This window comes from Grus americana, chromosome 9 (assembly GCF_028858705.1).
Source record: "Grus americana isolate bGruAme1 chromosome 9, bGruAme1.mat, whole genome shotgun sequence".
NCBI classification, from domain to species: Eukaryota; Metazoa; Chordata; class Aves; order Gruiformes; family Gruidae; genus Grus; species Grus americana.
This window is the reverse complement of record NC_072860.1, coordinates 10,550,636-10,570,616: the sequence shown is the minus strand read 5'-3', so window position 1 is coordinate 10,570,616 and position 19,981 is coordinate 10,550,636. Positions and strand designations below refer to the sequence as shown.

The window sequence follows — 19,981 nt, the reverse complement described above, 5'->3', positions numbered from 1 at the left end:
TCCAAAGTGGATACTCCTATTTCCATGAACTTAAATATATTTGAACCATTAATCCCCAATAATACTTCAATGTCAATCTTCTTGACATTTTACTACATTTTGCAGTGAATTTTTTATTTTCAGTAGATTGCCTTTTTTAAAAAATTTGCATAATGGCTTTCTTGCCTATGAGACTGCCTGAGTTTTATCTGCAGACATTAAAGTTAAGGGCAAAATTACAGCTGTTTTCACAAGGCAGAATTATATGCAAAGTTTAGAACTAAATGCTATGGATTTTGGCTCAAAAGAAATTAATAAACAATTTACACAAAGCACAAAAGTTGTGTGAAGAAGTCTTGTCCAAACACATACTATCAAGACTCCTTTCACTTGTATTATAAATTCCACTCTTCCTTGTCTAATCTAGAAAACTGAGTTTACTCCTATTGTCTGGTTTTTTTATATACAGTAAATAATTCTGGATATAATTAAAAACTCTTACAGTATCAGCAGTAAAGCAACCGCCATTATCAACCAATTCCAAAATAGGCTTTTTACACTATTCACAAGAATAGCAATGTCTTGATTGGAATGTGCATTTTACTAGGTAAAAATTGACTGTTATTTTTCAGTTAGACTAGTGAAGAAACATTCTCCCGCTACTGCCTTTTTTCCCCTGCCGGTTAATAAAGAAAATTTTACTGTGAAAAAAATAATCATCAAATTTTCACTTTCTATAGTACAAGCTGAACTTTGAATAGGAATAAAAAATGGGTTCTTGACTTTTTAAATTGCATGTTTTCTTCTCTAAATGTCAATGAGCTTTATCAATATTAACTAATGCTCTCCCAGGTACAAAGAAATTCAAATGATGTCTCATTTAATTTTTTTTGTTTGAAAAATGTAGATATCCCCAGAGATCTTATTTATCTCAACCATTCACTTCGTACTAATGATAATTATGCAGTATGCCTAAATACTGTTTCCTGAAGACATCTGCCATCAAGCTGATGCACATATTACTTCAGAAAAATCTTCTAAACAGAATTGTACTTTCTCATTTGGCTGTGTAATTTCCATGAAAACTGGTATCACTAGAGGGAAAACCATTTGGACTGCATTTGCTTTTCATGTATGAGAGATTCTGACCCAATATTTACAAGCCTCTCAGTATTAATTTTTACAATACCATTCCAGTAATCTTACTGTGATTTCAAATCAATTCCTCACTGTTGGTGAGTTCATCATTAATTGTTTCAATTCTGTGGTGTCACTCAGCAGACTCAACAAATGAAAACAGAGCAAGAAAATCTACCTTATCACTTCCCATAACTTCTTCCCAACAGCAACCCCCCCCCAAAAAATCAACAGAACTGGCTCAGATCAACACTTAGCAATATGGTTTATTTTGAAAATGTTATGAAGATAAATCTGGAAACAAACTTAAAGCTAGAACTGATTTAGAAAATAGAAAAAACTCAATTAAGAATTACACACTTTGTGGATTTCATCATCCACAGATCTAAAAAAAAAAAAAAAACTTTCAGACACCTGGAAGTCAGTAACTATAAAACCTAACAAAACACAGGTCAAAAGAGGCCTAGAGAAATGCCTAAGTCAGTTTTCAGAGAGGCAGTGAGCTACAGAAATGTTGGATATCTTTGAGATTCTCTGAACCCCAGAATAGCAAGTCTCAGTATTTCTGACAAACTGCAAAAACAGCAATTCTGGACAGTCATAATATCAAACCTCAACATTTCTGAACACTGAAAAACCATACTCTATTCTTCTCCATTCCTAGCTTTCCCCTCTTCCATTATTTTCATTCTTTGTTACTGTCAACTTTCTGAAAAAGTTTGAAGAAGACCAGCTTCCAACCCCAAAGTGTCTTTTTCATCAATTTGATAAATATTTAGTTCAGAAACAACCTGAAAAATAAGCTTGTCCTTTCATACTGAGTACAGGTAAAGCACTTCCATGAAAAAGGCATAGAAGACTTCAGATACCATACACCTAATTCTGGAAGGGACATAAACGTAAGATAACTTTTCACATGCCTGCTCTTCCATCAAAGAAATAATTCCAAGAATTGCTATAAAAAGCCTACATCTCAATATCCTTACTTTATAGAAGGTGAAGATAAGTATATTACATGTGTTTTAAAATTCCCCTATAACAAAAACATTAATAGAAAAAGAATTTAAAAATACCAGTAAAACCCTAAACCCTCTCCTAGCACACAAATGAAAGTTTTTAACAGTCCTTCATTGGTTATGGATTCTCAGGTGATCCCAATACATCATTCCACTAAGGCAGACCCAAGTTTATTGCATGTCTTTCTGACTGGACAGAATCCTGCTGCAATTACTAACCTCTTATCTATTCAAAACTAAATTATGCAACTTGATCTATAAAGGGATACCATTTAATCAGACACTTCAAATATTACAACATGCCCGGACCATGCAGATGAGCACATAAGAGCAACGCTCAGAGCTATAATTGTTATGGTTCATTTCAAGGCAGTTGGCAGTTACTAATTAAACATGTTGTGTTCTGGGACATGAATTTCTGGAGATTACTACTTGTTTTCTATGGCCCCCATTATTATTTAAGTGCTGTGAAATTGTCTTATCAGGATTGCATGTAACAATGTAGAGGTTCTTTAGACCAGGCAGCAATCTAAGCTTCCATAACATTATGAAAAGGTTTTTGACATTATATCTGGACATCCTATACACTTTCTACCTCAAAGACATTTTGGCAATAAAGCAACTGAGAAATAATAGCACCCAACTACTAAACTCATGTTTTTCCTCTACCAGATACAGTATGATATGCTCATTGTTTTACTTCAGATATAACGTGCTTTCATTATTCTTTAATAGTAAACAATCTTATTAAACACATCACCAAATAAAAACTATGTTCAGCTAACAAAGTTTATGGTTTTTAGAAGACTGTTTTTAATGCATTGAAAGCTTTGGGTTTATACCTGTAGAAATGCCATGCAAGTGACCTCTGAGCTCACACTTAAAATTGCATTTGGAACAGAGCACTCTGCAGTTCTTGTGCCTTTTAACCTAGGATTCCTTGCTGCAGTCAATCAGCTAGTAAGTCATAAAGCAATAAAACCAGTGTTTAAAGTAAGTAATATTTGAATTCTCATTCTGGTCTAGGAAACGTTCTATCTGGTATATCAAAGTATCTGATGAGAAGTATGTCAGTATTGCTCCCCTCTTGTTTTGTTTTTTTAAATCTTTCTGAAAAAGCAGCAAACTGTACATAAACTGTGATTTGGTAGTTTAAGTTTGGTGTCTGTACTTCACATACATTCTCCAATATGACTGACAATTATAATACACAAGAAAATCAGTGATTTGCAACTAGAACTCCAGAAGTCAACTGCCAAAGAAGAGAAAGGCATTATTCTCACAGATCTATGGGCAGATGAACTGTACTGGCAGAACACAGGAAAATTGAGGGAAGTGATCAGCAAGACTGCAGGACAGTAAAACTGCATAAAATTTGCAGAATACTGGATGATAGCTTTAATAATAAATTAGAGGAGTGACTACAACAAATGGACAGAAGGGACTAGCACAGAAATAGCAAGCAAAGAGTGGAATGCTGTTTTCCTTATGAAGCCCTTGGTATTACAGTATATTAATTTGGTTACTTTGCTGAAAAACACACATCCCTTTTCCTTGTCCATCAACTCCTGTTATCTTCCCTTAAATAATTAGTGATATCTTCTGGGCACAGTATTTCAGGTTTTTATTTTGAAATGTGGTCAAAATACAAGGTGTTAAAGAAAAAAGCAGACTATAGCCTCAACACTCCATTTGGATACCAGCTAACACTACACATGCTTCATAATATATTTCAAAGTACTTCAGATAGCCCAAATCTCTTTTCCTAACTTTGAAATATTAAATGTACTTACCCTGGGGAGATTAAATGAATAGCTACCAGCTCCACCCAACAAGCATATTTACTGGGTATCTGAAATCCAAGGATGTTGCTGACTCTTCCTGGATTGTAATGGTTGTTAAGAACTTTCAAAGCGAACAAGACTCCTGCAAACAAGAAATCATCACATAGAGAAGTACTTGTGTTCAAATAATAAAGAAATACAGACAACTACTGAAATTGAAGTATCATGCAGTTTCATAGCATCATGAAGCATACTGTTGCATGCCAGGACAACAGTTCTAAGCTGTTTTTTCAGTGACTTAAGATAAAAAAATTACCTATTTGTATAGCAGCCAATTCTAAGTTGCTTTTTAATATGCCTGCTCATTGTAGCTATTCAGCTATTCAAAGCAATATAAACATAATTTAAAAATGTGAGTTCTAGTTGAAATAATTGACAAAATTATTGAACTCCAAAAAAGTGTTCCATGAGTTGAGAAAAGCCATTACTGAAAACATGACAAATAGATGCATGTGAAGCTCAACGGTAGGCTCAAATTCTGAATTAACGGAAAATCATCTTACATATGCTCCAGAATCACTTGTTTCTGAAAAAAAGTAGATAAATCATCTTTAATTATAATAATCATTCATTTCCAACTGACAGCAACTGTTTTATCATGCAAGCAATAGTCAATATGACAGAATGAATTCACATAACTTATTGGAACTTTCAAAATGTTTTTGAAAAAGTTCTTAAGAGAAAGCTCACACAGTTGTTTCAAAAAAATCTGAAAAATCAACAAATAAAAGTTTTGACATGGAAAAGAGTTGAACATCAACAGACAGACTAAAAACATCAAGTGTTTCCCTCCCCTTCTACCACCATAGAAAACAAGAGACAGCAAAATTCCTTCATCTATCCGTTGATGTAAATATTGTTATTCCAAGATCAAATATAAACAGGAATGTGTTTGCACATACACAAATGCTCACACTATTTACTTGATAAATCTGGACTTACTCAGAAACTACAGATTTACTAAAGAAGAGAAACATTCGATAGCAGCAGCATAGTTTAGGAGTCACCTCCATTCAATCCACCCTTGCTCACAAGAATCCTGTCTGTGAGGCCTTCAACTTTTTAATTTATTATTTTTTTTAAAGGTTTAAGTGTCCATTGGAACTGCCTGACCCAGTATGTTATCAGGTTCCATCCAGGGGGACAAGAGGCAGGTCTGTTTCATCCATTTAGAACAAAATAAAATAATTAAAAAATACAGGCACCCTAAAACTCTTAAAACCTGGTAAAGTGAATGGGTCATGAATACGCATATGCATTGGCTCTTAAAGAAAGAGTTATCAGGAAAATACTCATGTTTTCTTCACCAGCTGTTCCATATACATACTACTTGTCCCAACTGAAGAGAAATTACCTATGCTGAAGGTCATGTTGAGAACATTGAAGGTTTAGAAAGATCAACTATGGATACTAACTCTGTTACACCTACTTTAATTTGCTGCCCAAATAATGGTCAAATTCACATGCACATCAGCTGCAGTCCCACATTTCCAAGCTTGAAATACTCAAAAGATGCTGCAGAATGTAAGTAACATCAGGACAGGTTACAATATTCAATGCTAGATCTGAACTATCTTGCAGAACACGTAAGTTAAAATCCAATTAGGTAATCCCTAAATTGACAAAAAGGTTGACTTTGTCCTGCATATAAATGGCTTAGTAGATTACAGGCTTAGTCCCACACTCTTTTTAGTTCACTAAAAAAATCCAAAATACATGCTCCGACCAATATTAGAGTATGGCTAACAGGAGTCTCTCGTAAGGAATGAAATGGGGACCCGATCTGGCCCATCACCAATGTTTGCTCTGCCTGCCAGCACCACTGCTGTTCAGTAACTAGGTCTCTTTTGCCGTAAAGCTGCATCACCTAGAAAATTGTACCACTAAATCTAACTTCCCTTCTGTTTGTTCAAGGAAAGGGACGTGTAAGTTGCTATACGGCTAAGTGAGAAGCTGGAGACTAATCTGGCGAAAAAGTCTTATAATGAAATCTCAACATTAACCAATTATATGGTAGTATTATAGGCCCAGTTATGAGTATAAAGAAGTTTCATCATAAATTCTTGAAATATTCACCCTTCTCATTCCTACTAAGAACTGGGTTGATACTTAGCTATTTTAAGGTATGGACTGATAGGAAAAACCTCCCACGGATGGTGCATTATGTAAGTGAATACCGAAAAGGGATACTTCTAGGGGTCTCAACTTCTCATCCTACAGTCTAGGATGATACAAGAAAAGAGGTTCAAAAAGAAGCTGGATGGCAGCACCTCTCAGTTGTTGATATTACAGAGCACATTTCCCCCACAAATCACTCAGCAGTAGTTGGGAGTATTATATAAAAGCTAACCCTATAAAATCCAGCTGAGACTGGACCATTTTACCACTAATAATATTCAGTAGGGTTCTGCAGTCATTTAGGTAGCAACAAGAATGAGATGCTCAGCAAAGGAAGGGTATCCAAAGGGAAGAGGGAGGGAGGCAGGCAGCAACCTGTCCAGTAGGGGCCCAGTCCCACAGTCCTTGAGCAAAGCACACAGGGCAGCTGGTGACGGCAAGTGGGGTTGCCAGGAGCCCAGATCACCAGGCACATCCTCCTAACAGAGCAGGGCCAAAGAAAGTCAGGAAGTCAAGTCAAGGCCCAGGTCAGAGAAGCATGTGGCCAGGCATAGATGCCACAGCTCAGACAGGGACAACAGAGGGCTTGAGCTTAAAAGTAGCTGCTGGCAATGGGCAAAAAGGCCCGTGGTGTAGCTTCTCTCCGCTGTCTCACACAGATCTTGTCCCACTCGTCTGAGGTGGGTCACAGCTGCCCCATATCAGAGCTGGCCTTAAGCACAGGCAGCCAGATTCTACAGGGGAAGAGGTTGCACTCAGGGCCCCTACAGCCACCATAAAGACCAATATTAGAACTGGGCATGTCTCACAGTGGGTGACCAGAGAATATCTGAAGCTCCAAATGAGCAACTACCAGGATGTTACAACTAGTATCAACTCAAATACCATAAGGAACTCTCAGAAGTGTTGAAGCACCTTTCTCAGAGGTTGAAAAGGAGGGCTTGCCTTCTAATACTAGGACTCAATGACAGCATGAGTACAGCATGTACCCAAAGTACATGCTTTAAATTAAAAAACAGGTTAACTTTACTGACATAACCACCACATACATGCATATGGATGTACAGCTATCCATTTTCTGCATTCAAATATTGCTATATGCTACCTGTAAATATTAATTTTACAGATCTAAATTGGACTATGTGCCTTACCTGAAAAACCTACAGCACAATTCCTTTCATACAAAGGATCATCCAGAATTTTCACAAGCATGAATTCCAGCACCATATAAACAACTCCAATCAGCACTGAAAATACTGCAATTATGTATGCAAACCATATGCTCTTAAGCTTTTTTTCCAGCATTATCCCCTTCCAAAGCATGGAAATCATGTTATAATATAAATGCCAGTCATCTGCATGGTGGACAGGAGAAAGCAGTAAACGCTGCCAGTTCTTTCTGTAGAAGCCTTCATGTACACTGATACACACTTCATGCAGTGGGCTCACAGGATTCAGAAACAGAAAAATATTCAGTGCAAGTACCCCCAGGGTTACAGAAGGAATGTTCTGGAGTCCAACTTGAGAAATTTGATAAAGCAGCAAAAGGAGTCCAGCATTGACTCTCCCCTGCCTTCGGTGCATTATTACTTCTTATTAAAAAAAGTGAAGATTATTCCAACTTCTAGTCTTTTGGTCAAATTCAAAACCATACAAGTTTTGGAAATTCTGAAAGAAAAAAAGATAACTGCATTATTATACATATACAGGGATGTTTTCAAGCTCATCTTTTTTTTTTAAAAACACAGCAAATTCTTCAAGCTAATCAGCTGAGACCTGTTTTTTATATCAGAACATAAATTCAGGTGAGAAAAAAAAAAATCACAATTTTTAAACTGGCATAACACACAAATAAAAGGGATTTATACAGATAATCCAGACAAGCATTGTGAGAAAAAGGAACCTGCAACCTCTCTCTCATGTCCCTGGACGGGCTTTACTTCATCTATAAAATTCCTGTGTGTTCTAGACACCTTCTCATTAATATCCTGATTCACAATTATTAAAATTTCAGGAAGGAAACCAATCAAAAGTGCTTCTCTAGACTTTCAGGTTTCAGACTTCCCATCTTTGCTACATACATACTTTTTTCATGACCATTTTTCCAACTTTTACAAATATTCAATGCACACTAAGAATGAAAATTAAAAAACTTACAAACAATATCAAGAAGTAACAGAGATACAGCTAAGTATTCCTAAATGAAAGCTTTGAAAATTGTTCTTGCTATCCCAGTGACTAGAATTCAAAGTTTAGTTTAAAAGTATGCAACGGAGGAAAAAAACTGTAGGAGGAAAGCATCTACAAGAACAGCACATAAAATTTCCAGATCATTATAGCAAAATATTCATCTCTGCCATAATCATACCAGATCAAGTAGAGGATTAAAAAGGGCTATAAAAGTTCTAGATCTAGCTAGAAATAGGGTTACTATGACAGAAACTGAGAAAGGGAATCAATCTAACCTGTGCAAGCTTATAAGACAGGAAGGAGGGAGCTACACTGGAGAACACAGCACAAGGTGACATGGAGTTTCTAGAAAGTGGAACCACCTGCAGAAGACAGGAAGAGACACTGAATTTCAGGTAGCATCTGAAGGCCACCTCAACTTGGCCAGTGCTATTTTTAGTTCTCAAAACTCTGCAACATGGCATAAAAATAGCATGGCCACTCTTCTCCAGCTCTAGTATGCCAGTTCTTTGCTGAACTATTTAAGATACACAATATATTATTTCATATCTAAGTATCAATTATGCAGAGCCAGCAAAATACACTTACTCATCAAAACTCTGCTATCAAGTTTCAAATGAAACTTTCTGAAATATCTAGATATATACAAAATTCTCATCTCAACATCCCATTCACCTCCTTTTCCATTATATAATAAAATAGTTAGAATCATTTGTTAATATACTAACTTTTTATTTAGTTTAAATTTCTTTCCAATTCATCGCAAACGCTTCCTCTGTAAACATTTTTATTAGATAAACAACAATAATTCTTCTGGAGGACAACAGGAAAAAATGACACCTTTATAAGGAGAAAAGAACAACAGCTCAAGATGCAAAGTTCAACATTCCATGTTATGTGTATTAGGATTTACTACACTGCACATTTCTACAGACCATTGATATGCCTGCAAACACTTTACTAAGCATTTTTCTTTAGGTATTCAGAGTATCATTAATAATTTGATTGGGTTGCACTGCACAAAGTGAACACATGGAAAAGAAAGAAATCACCTCTGAATGATGTTATCCTGTAACAGCAAAATGAACTATGAAACCTGCACAGGGCTGAACATCAAAGATCATCTAGGGGCCAGCGTACCTCCTCTATTTAGATCTGAGAGCAGCATATACCTCCATGCTAGTTCACACACATAACTATAAGAAGTAGTATTAATTAACCAAATTAAGTTATTCTAGTCTCTGGATTTCTCTTTAAATTGCATTTATGCTTATTATAGAACTTTAAGAGAAAAAAAAAAACCCTGCTAGCATCCTCAAGACAATTGTAGTAGAACAGAATGCAAGGAAATTTATTTGCTACATTAAAAGGAAATTCACTGCATTTTTTCCCATGGTCTAATCTCTTACATAGCAGAGATGCTACATAACATCTAAGTCTTGCCCAAAACAGAGTGTAAACAACAGAAACATGCTTTATACCATGCCTCGTGAACATATAACTAACTAAACTGGTGCCTTTAAAAAACAGTTCCTAATCCTCACAATTTAACTACAGAGATCACAGCTGTAGTCCCTACAAAATTCAAATGAGCTAAAACTTAAAATGTAAATTGATTGTTGCATACGATAATGAACACTGTCAGCCTTTTGACTTCTTAATGTCAACGTTACAAAAAAAATACTTAGATAACCAAAGTTTACTCAGTGTCATCCTTTTTCCACACTACGTGCTCTGATACTAGGTATACCAAACTGTTCTTGTATACATCTGCTCAAACTTCTGATTTTCCTCATATCACTGACACAGCTACATTTTTTCCCACCACAAAACAGTTGACATAAAAACTGTTAGAATTTAAGTCAGCATCCTTTAAACCCAAGTTATGTGGAAACTCCAAAAATCTTGCCATACCACATTGTTCAAATTGCCAAATACTACAGTCTTATTTTTTAAAGTGCCCCCTCCCCCCTTTTGCTACTCTAATTCTCAATTTAGACACTTTTAACATACATGCACCTAGGAAAAGAAACTCTCATGCAGCTCCTATCTGTACAATAATCATGTAACATGACTGAGAATGGTTTACGCCATGATTACAGTATGCTATGTATTATAATTCATTCCCATTATTGGGAGCAATAAAAAAAATGTCAGCCAAGAACCATCATGTGTTTGATTATAAAGGAAAAAGATATAAGAAACCGGTAGTTTGAGAGCCTTCTGGAATGCAACTAAATTCAAATATGTAGGGCTTTCAACTGTTTGAACATTCTTCCTCAGCCTCTACTCTGTTTATTAAAAGTCTAATGAGGCTTGAAACAATGAAGCACTTTTTCTTTTTTGAAAACATGCCACCCACTTCAAAATGTACAAATTTCCAAAACAGACTTGAAATGGACATTTGTCTTGCGTCTAGGCTGCCACGTGTATGCATTTTTGTCACCTACTCAAGATAAATGTCTGAACTAAACATTTTTGGAATTTGTTTGTTTGTTTTGTACTAAGCAAGTGCAAAGCAGTTAAACTTTTACTGTGACAACCTCCCTTGCTCACTTGGCAACCATAAAATATTATGACTTAATATTACTGAAAACTCATGTAATAAAGTATTTTAGTAAATACCAGTTAAAATGAAATGTTATACTGTCTTTTCCTATAGCTGTAATTTGAAGTTAGAAGAAAAGAATCTCCCTGAATCCTTGCTCCCCCAAAACAGACGGAACTACCCTGAAATTTTGTTTATGCAAGTCAAAATCTAACCCATTGCCCTTCTCCTTAAAAAAAAATATTAAAAAAACCACTGTGACATAAAAATAGATTTTTATGACTAGACCGAGACGTACAACATCTCATTCCCACTGAGGGTGAATGCAGCCGTGACCTCCAGATTTTGCTGTTATCTGCACAGCACATCCTGATCTTCCCATCTGTCACCAACTTTCTCCCTATATCTGCTTTGTTCTTCTCATTGCTTTGCAAAAATGATTTATAACAGAGGCACTTTAGCATGGTATAACTCTTCACTGACAGAAAAAAATCTCAGGGTTACTCTTTCAGTTCAGGAGTATGATTTTGAAGTGAATTTCTCTATTACCCCCACTGACTTCACACTGTGGAGTGGCCTGAGTGTGCATGAACTAGTCTCTCTTCAGAAAAGACTAAACCAGAAGATGTGTTCCAGGAAAGAACCCAGTGGGCTCCAAAAAAATTGGGCATTCAGCCTACATATCCAGATTAGAGCTAGACCAATGTATAAAACACTTGAAATATGTAAAGGGTAAGTATCAGATCCTGAGCATAAACCATTTCACACTACAGATAAGCCTCAACAGGCCCACGCTACTTGTTTATGAAGATACGGTCTCAGGGTATAAAGATCTACCCAAGTCAAGAATGAAACAGAAACAGTGTTTTTAGGGCAAGAGTCCTACAAAGGAACCAGAAGCAAACTGTAAACCCATTTACTATTGCCCTCAAACTATGGGGCAGGGGGGAAGGCAGGCATAACAGAAAAACAAACATTGCAAGGAAAAACTCAAAAATTTGAAACATAATGAATCATCCTGTTTATATTTAACATGTATGCAAGGAGAAGGTCAACCACAAGCAGTCAGTTATAATAAGCTTTGAAACATCTAGTCATTTGCACAGTTTATAACAAAAGACAAGGTTCTGACATAATTATAAAAGTAATTGCTTTATAAAGAATGACTTTTGGATTAATCAGATGTGCCTTTAAAGGGCATAATGTGCTTTTATTGACAAAGGAATACTGAACTTTAAACTGAAAAAACATAACAATTTCAGAATTTGGTTTGTGAAGTCATAAATTATTTTGAAACATTTGTATTGCAGATGTAAGTCAGTAGCTGTCTTGCTGAAAGAAAACAATACAAATACCAACAAAAAAATGACTGCACAGAAGGCTACAAAGTCTTTTAATACACTACATTTAATTTTAAATGTCTTTCAAAGTTTTCTGTGAGAATAAGGAAGTTCCTCTGCCTCTTATGTTTGCTTCAGCATGAAAACTGAAAATGTTTTATAGTTCTTTTATCCTCTTAAGTACTACTAAAAAGAAGCCCTTCACAAAATAAGCTTTTAAGCTAACAACATAAACCTGAAAATTGTGTTCTGAAGGGTGTGGCAACTACAGGCCAAGAACACTTTTGGACACCTTATCTCAAAATAAATGAGACAGCTTTCAGAGAAAAGAACAGATAAGGTCAAATTTCAGAAATTCTGTTTTCAGGGTATCTCATATTCTGCCTCACTGAGACAGATCTGAGACACTAAGCATTTAGGCTTTTAATTGCCTCATTAGTTTGACTACTGCTATTTAATCTAAAAATACTTAAACCCTGCAACCTGTCCATCCTGCAGTTAAAATAGTTATTCAAATTGTTTCATTATAATTATTAACTTCCAATATCACTGGAAGCCCTGCCAATTTTAGACTCATGTTTTCATTCACAAGAAATAAATTTGCTTTATATATGATATTCTGTTCTCTGTCATCATTGGAGCCTACTGATGTTATCTGTAAAACATGCTTAACATAACTATATTTTATCTGTCTGCCTTCATTTCCTATGTAGCATCCACTTCTAACTAAAAGTCTTCAAATTATTCAGTCGGCTACAATGACACTGAAGTCATAGCAAGCAACACTTCCTTGTGCCATGCAAGGACACAGCACATAGAACCAACGAGCTTCTTAAAGCCACTCTCAGGGAGATATACACCTGAAAGTTTTAATTCTAGCAGAGGTCAGTCTGCCCAAACAGTCCTTTGGTTATAAGGAGCTACTCCACCACCATGTACAGCTAGAATCAGCTGCACATTTGCTCTGTCAGAACCTTCCCTCAGAGCCAACAAAGTTGACTAAGCATGGACTAGAAGAGTTATCCTGGAAATTACATTATGTATTTCAGACACCAGCTTGACCCTCAAGCTGATATGACGCATTGCGGGCAATTTATAGATTGGGCATTATACAGCAGTGACTAAAGCAGCCAGAATCTGAACAAAAACAGTGATCTCAAGTTGCAAGAAAAATAGATGCTAGAAGTTAAAAAAAGCTAAAAAAATCCTGTAGTAGCAATATAAGAAACATTATTTGATGGAACAAAGTCTTCAAAACTCTTCAGTTTGTGAAAAATCAGAACAATTACTGAAAACTTCTTTACATTGTGATCCAGGAAATTATTGAAAACATATTAATTCATAATCTACCACTAAACTCATTCCTTCCTGATCTTTCAGTTTCTCCATTATCTTTGGTAGGCAACCACTATGAAGTGGTTTGTTCACATGTCTCAAAACCAAGGCCTCATGTGTAGTGAAGAGGATTTACTTGTAGCACATATACTAGCGATAGTTCCTATTTCCTCCTCTGGAGACAAAGATCACACCAGTCTTCTCATAGTGCGATACAAATCAGCTTCCAAAATGGAACAACCTAATAAAAATCCTTTTCACGGTTATAACTTATTAGAGTCAAGAAGCTGCTAACAAATACGCTGTCAAAAGGAGTAGGTTTGCTTACGTAAGTTTTATATAATAGAAATTCTGCTGCAATTGCCAAGTCAGGAAGTGATTTTAGTGTAAAAGAGACAGAAAAAACAGGAACCTTTATAGATTTTTATAATTTACACTTATGAAAGCCTACATTTTAGCAACTCTCCTTAGAAATTATTAAATTTTCTTTCATTAAAAAAACACTGTTCAGGATCTATACAGAAGCCACAACAGCAATGTGTTACCACTGCTATTTTTTGTTAGAAACCCGAAAAGCAACACATAGTTTTCTCACATATAATCAAACAGATAAAGAATTTTTGACCAAGCTAGAAAGAAAAAGAATATGTCAACAGATACTTTCTTTCTTTGAAGCATCAGCTCTTGCTGAACCTCTCTGGTCAGTTAGTCAGAATTACTTTATCATACTTTGAGGGGAGAAACCGGACATATTAAGTCCGTTGCCAGTTTTGTAGAAAGAAAGGGACATGGAAAGATTTGATAAATATTCTTACTATCCCCATCTCATAACAGACAGCAGTTACTAACTGCCTCAAAATGCTAGGATGCATCTACACATAATTCAAGTTAGAGAAGAAAAACAGTAATAAATATTCATAGTTACATCACTATTGGTGAAGGTGAGGGGATAGCACAGTTTAAAAAATAAAGATACATCAGAACAACAGTGGACTTCAGATTAGGCCACAGTTTTAATTTCACAGATGTTTAATGTTAGGAGAGATGGAAGGTTTTTTTGGTGTGTGTGGTTTTGTTTTTTTTTTTTTTTAAATTGACTGCAATACTTAAGAGTTGTATAATCCTAAAACTAGGCAATTATACCAGAATAGCACCCTCTATCTCAAGAATTCTGTAATATAATTAAAATGAAACAGCCAATGTTTCCCTGACAAATTCAGAAGTGTGAATAAGAAGGGCTCTTACATGTTTAGCATTTCTTTGTTCACGTTTCTTCCAGGGAAAATTTGTCTGCAGTTTGTAGGAGAAAGGAAGGAGAGGAAGCTTACTTTCTAATGAAATCCATTTTCAATAGTAATGGTCAAATATACAAACAATTCAGAAATATACACTTTCTACTATTACTGTTATGTTAACTCTTGTAAAAAGACTTCAAATCTCTTTGAATTAACAAAATGCAGCTCCGGGAAGAACATCACTGCACTATCTCAGGAAATTAAACCAACACAGGTATCATTAAATACATTTTATAAACACCTGAATTACTTAAACTCAGTATTTACACAAACATAAGAAAGTTTACCAAATAAAGTTGAGGTACATTTGTCACTGCTTCTCCTTTGATACAGGTGCAAATTATTTGCAGGTTTTGGGGTGCGGTTTTTTTACCATTTTAACAAGGAAAGAAAGGGATATAGCTCTGGTAGCTTTAAAAAACACCACAGCTGATTATTTACATAATCTGTAAAAAAAACCTGCTGAAGGGAAACAGAGTAAAGAAATATATACCAATGGAGTTAATATGCAGCGCATATTAAGGTGTCACTGCATTTAAAATGAATTTGCTACCGTTTCCTGATAAGACAGGCGTATCTGGGGTTTAGACCTTGGGAACCAGCACTGCCACATCCCTACTGTTTTTCACACGACACTCTACTCTTCCAGACACTGCTTCCTTCTACCACCTCAAAGTATTGGCAAGAACAAAGTCCTACACAAAAAAGGGTGGAGGAATACTAACAGTTATTAGAGTATAAAATATTAGGTATTTTTGCGATTTCCGAGACTCACTTCATTTCCATAAACTTCACTCCGCTTCCAGCGGCCTGTGACGGGCTAAGCTCGGTGGAAGGCAACTTACTAGCGGCCAGCTCCAGAGAGCTAACGGCTTCAGGGAAAGCCTTGCCCAGCACAGAAGCCTCTAAAGCGCTTTCGTTTCGGTGTACCGGACAGCCGCGGGCACGGGAGGGCGGCGGCTCTTCGGGCACGACACCCAGGCCCGGGCTGCGCCTTCGCGCCCGCCTCGCCTCACGCCCTCCACCGGAGGGGAGCGGGCGCCGCACGCCGGGGCCCTCACACCGCCCCGCAAGACGCCACCGCCTCTGCCAGCCCGAGCCCTGCCAACCCCGCAGCGGGCCCAGCCGGGACGGGCTAAAGGAGCGGGGGGGGGGGGGGGGGGGGGGGGAAGGCTACGCCACCGGGAGGAGGCGGCAGGTCGCCGCGGAGCAGGCTACCACCTCCCAGTCCCCGCGCGGCGGCGGGCGAGGGCTCCAGCAGCAGCAGCGGAGTTCGCCCCCTCCCCGCCTCAGCACTCACGTTCTCCAGCGCGCGCAGCAACAGCCCAGGCCTTCGTGCCGCACCACGTGACGCGGCCGCCACTCAGCGGCGAGGGAGGCGGTTTCCAGGCCCGCCCTCGGCTGCGCACGCGCCGGGAGGTGCCCGGCCCGCCGTCTGTCAGAGGGGCGGGAGGCAGCTGAGGCGGCGCTGTGAGGGTACTGCTGGGGCCGGTAAAGTTACCGTAGAGTAGCCGTACCCCGGGGAGTAGCGCGGTCCCGGGGCGGCAGACCGGCACAAGGCCCAGTCGTCCAGCGCTATGTTCCGCCCTGGCTGTTGAGTCGCTTAGGCGGCTTCCGCCTAGGAGTTGAGGCAATTATTGAGGAGCGGGCAAGTGCCTCCTATTAGCTTTATCTGCACTGCAAGCTGTGGAAGGGTGTTGAGGCGAATACAAATTAGCGAAGATAAGGAGGTGTTTAAGAGCAGGCGAGGAGCACACCGGATCCTAAGCAAAACCCCTCAGCGAGTACGTTCTGATGAAATACCGGCTCCAGGTGATAAAAGGTGCCCAACTTCCCAGGTAGAAGGCTTTGAATTGTGTTTATTCTAACAGTGTCTGTGAAAATACCAGTTACTGGTACTACTTACCATTAAAATGCATAATTAGGTTCCCTTTGAAAAAGTCTTACTACACATGCAAAATAGTGACTAGTTCTGTAAGTTTAACAGTTCAACCACTTTAATTTTTTTCAAGCAGTAAAGGCAATTAGATGAACATATTAGTTTCACTTGTGTAGAGTACTAGTCACTGGTGTTAAGTATTATTCCCTGAATTTGATATAAATATCTAGACTGGGAGCTTTGTTATTAATACTCAGTAGGGAATACATTGAGCAAATTATAAATGCCTAAAATAATAGGTTATCATAGAAATGTTGGCAAGCTGATGGTGCAAATATGTGACTAGAAGTGAATCATACAAAATCCATAGCCAAAGCTACATGCAAATGGCTCTATTTTGCCGTCATTTATGTGGCACTTAGGTTTCATAGAACATTTTGGCAATTCATACAACTATGTCATAGGATTTATAAGAAAATTGTATTCTGCCCTTCCAAAAACAGCACACAGCTCAGCAGACTGGCAGGCATGAAAGGGGCTGAATTCCTAGAAATAGGGTGGAGATCAAGTTAAAGGAGCAAACTTTGCCAAGACAAGCAACTTCAGCATAGTCTTCTCTTCCAAGAACAAACAGAAGCCAAAAGAGGAGGGCAGATTCAGTGTGTGCCACCATTTAGACACGTTATCTTAAGCTCCTTCGCTTTGGCACATTTAGATCTGTTACCTCAATTAATGCTAATCATAATAATTCATAGAAATCACAGGATGTGGGAGTTATAAATGCCTAGACTGATAGATTTTCTAACATAGACCAGGTTTTCTATAATTGGCACCATTTTCTATAATAGCATACTCCATTTCCATGCAATCATAATTCCAGTCCATAATTCTTAAAGATGCAGTATTTATTGCCTGAGTACAGGTCCAGATCTTATTACTGGATGTACAAGTCCTGAGGTGCTTGTTCTCTTCTGGGACCTAGCAAATCTGGATTTCATTCCTAGTTCACTTCCTGGGTCAACCAGAGAAATCATTTATTAATATTCCATCTTTTCAGGTCCTTATTGATACAGCAGGGATAACAGAAGTCACAGGGACAACGGGAGGCTAAGTAAATTATTGACGTGTTCAGATGCTATAATTAATGGGCCACATGCATAGATAGATTAAAAAAAAAACCACTGTTCTTGTCCTTTTTTCACAAGTGTGGGATTTAATTCCCATTACGTTCTTAAAATTTGTTTCTTGCTCTGTACAAATTTTGCTAACCCCCCCCTCCCCCGGTCTTCTGGATTATTTTATGCTGACATAAATAGCTGGTTAGAAAAAAGCCCAAAACACCTGCTGCTCTCTTTCTTTAATCTCATGCCACATCATGGATTTCTTTTACCTTTTTGTCTGAATGTTAATGTTTCTTATCAATAAAATTGAATAAAATGAGAAATACTGTTCACAAACTACAACTTTTTTTATGGAAAAATGCTGAAGTTGATGAAATTTATTTCTTTAGCCTTGCTCATACATGTCCTATATATGCGATTACCCAGCTTTCCTCAACATGAAAGATGTTCTTGAGTAAGAATAGTAATTTAGTTTGGCTGAAGGGCTGGCACATGAAAAATTAGTTGAGTTTATGTAAGACAATATCTCTTTCCATTTCAGCAACTATTAACAGTATAGGTTCTGTTTCCTAGTTATGGCTGGCCTGATTAGAAAGAGAATTCAATACTTGGAAAGAAAATAAGGAAGAAATAAACAAAACCATCATTTTCATAACCCAGGTACACTTAGCACAGGAGTGACGCATACAGTTAGTACTGCTTACGCCTTGCTGCTAACTATATAATCCATGTAAATATTTATAATACAGCTATTATCAGTGTAAACATACAGCTTAGTCATATGTTGACCCATAATGAAAAAGTGACATTGAGATCTTTCCTTTGCTTAATAGCACAAGGTTTAAACAGGGTTTAGGAGCAGGAGAGCAGGTCTCAGAATACTCATTTTTCTGAGATTTATACTGAGGCTTTTCAACATTAAATAATTGGGAAGGAACAGCCTGCTATGGAATGCATGGATTCAAATTAAATCCGTATCTGAAGGATATTTTTTTAATTAATGCTGGGAATCTGATAGCAGCATATTTAAAATGCTGTTTATGTTAATCTTGAAGGAACTAGTTAGGACTAGCCTACAAATGTAAGAAGAATGTCAAAGCATAGTTACAGCAAAGGAACTGTGACTTTCCTAGACTGTCAGTACGTGACAGAGTTTACAAATAGTAGAAGAAGAGAGAAGCAGTAACCCAGAATTTGATACATGGAATATTATGAGTCTGTCAGAAAATTAACAAAATACAGATGATTAAAGGATCGGTTTAAACATGTTAGTAGTTTATATACAGCTATTGTACCAGAACATTCTGGTTCTGAAAACAACATAATACTTTGGAAACTGTGGAGGCAAGCCCTTCTAAGAGATATGTACGGAAATATAATCTGATAACAAATGTTTAGTATGAATTCAGGGCTTACTCTTTCGGAGTCTTTGATCTGACATTAACTTTGTTTTTGCTATGTAGCCCACCCATGCTAATGTTTCCTTAGCTGGTGGTGTACTTTCTCCAGTTCAGCTGCCAACACATCACCAACACAATAACTTTATAATACAGTATGGACAAATGTAAAAAAGTGAAAAATGTAGATGCTTTCTCTCCAGCTTACAGAGATAAAAAGGACTGTATCCCGGAGGGTCTTGATCTGTTCATATAGTCTGCCGGAAGGAATGGGAGAAACATCTGGTGGAAAATAAAAGAGTGTATTGGTCTGAACATGGGCCGGAAGAAACAGACTAACATCAAAAAGGTTTCATAACACTTACAGCCAAAGGGGCCTTTGATCATCTAGTCACCTCCTGCTCATCCAGATACTTCCACATTGCATTGAGAGACTTCAGTTAAACCAAAGCATTTTCATCCTCAAAAGCCTACGCTGTTTTGTGTGACCAGAAGAGAACAGAGCAAACCAAAAGGCAATGTTAAGGAAATTAATGTGTGGAATATGCCAAGAAGTTGGTACCAGGCAATCCCTATACGCAACTAAAGGGCTTTCTAAAAAAGACACCAAAATCAAAGAGAATATAATTTGAGGTCACTGGTGAAAAAAACTATAATGCAAAAAGTTATTGGTTATGGAAGAACAAGACAGTAACCTTCTGTCATCTAAAATTGATTTAAAAATATGTATATGCAAAAATCTTCATTTTGCATGACCACGGAAATGTTAAGTAATCATTACT

At 37.4% G+C, this 19,981-nt stretch overlaps 1 protein-coding gene across 8 annotated transcripts in view; it reads right to left on the bottom strand.

Moving 5' to 3' along the window:
- RHBDD1 (rhomboid domain containing 1) overlaps window positions 1–16,185 on the bottom strand; it is a 50,133-nt gene extending 33,948 nt beyond the window's left edge. The window contains exons 1-6 of one of the 8 annotated variants that reach the window (XM_054835739.1): window positions 15,578–16,094; window positions 14,753–14,797; window positions 9,013–9,124; window positions 8,560–8,646; window positions 7,246–7,762; window positions 3,926–4,058 (exon numbers count right to left, since the gene is read on the bottom strand). In XM_054835739.1, the coding sequence (XP_054691714.1) occupies window positions 3,926–4,058; window positions 7,246–7,678 (566 nt within the window). In that variant the 5' untranslated portion in view covers window positions 7,679–7,762; window positions 8,560–8,646; window positions 9,013–9,124; window positions 14,753–14,797; window positions 15,578–16,094. The other 7 variants (XM_054835744.1, XM_054835741.1, XM_054835742.1 and 4 more) reach the window with 7 other exon arrangements.
- Between the last annotated feature and the right edge of the window lie 3,796 nt (window positions 16,186–19,981).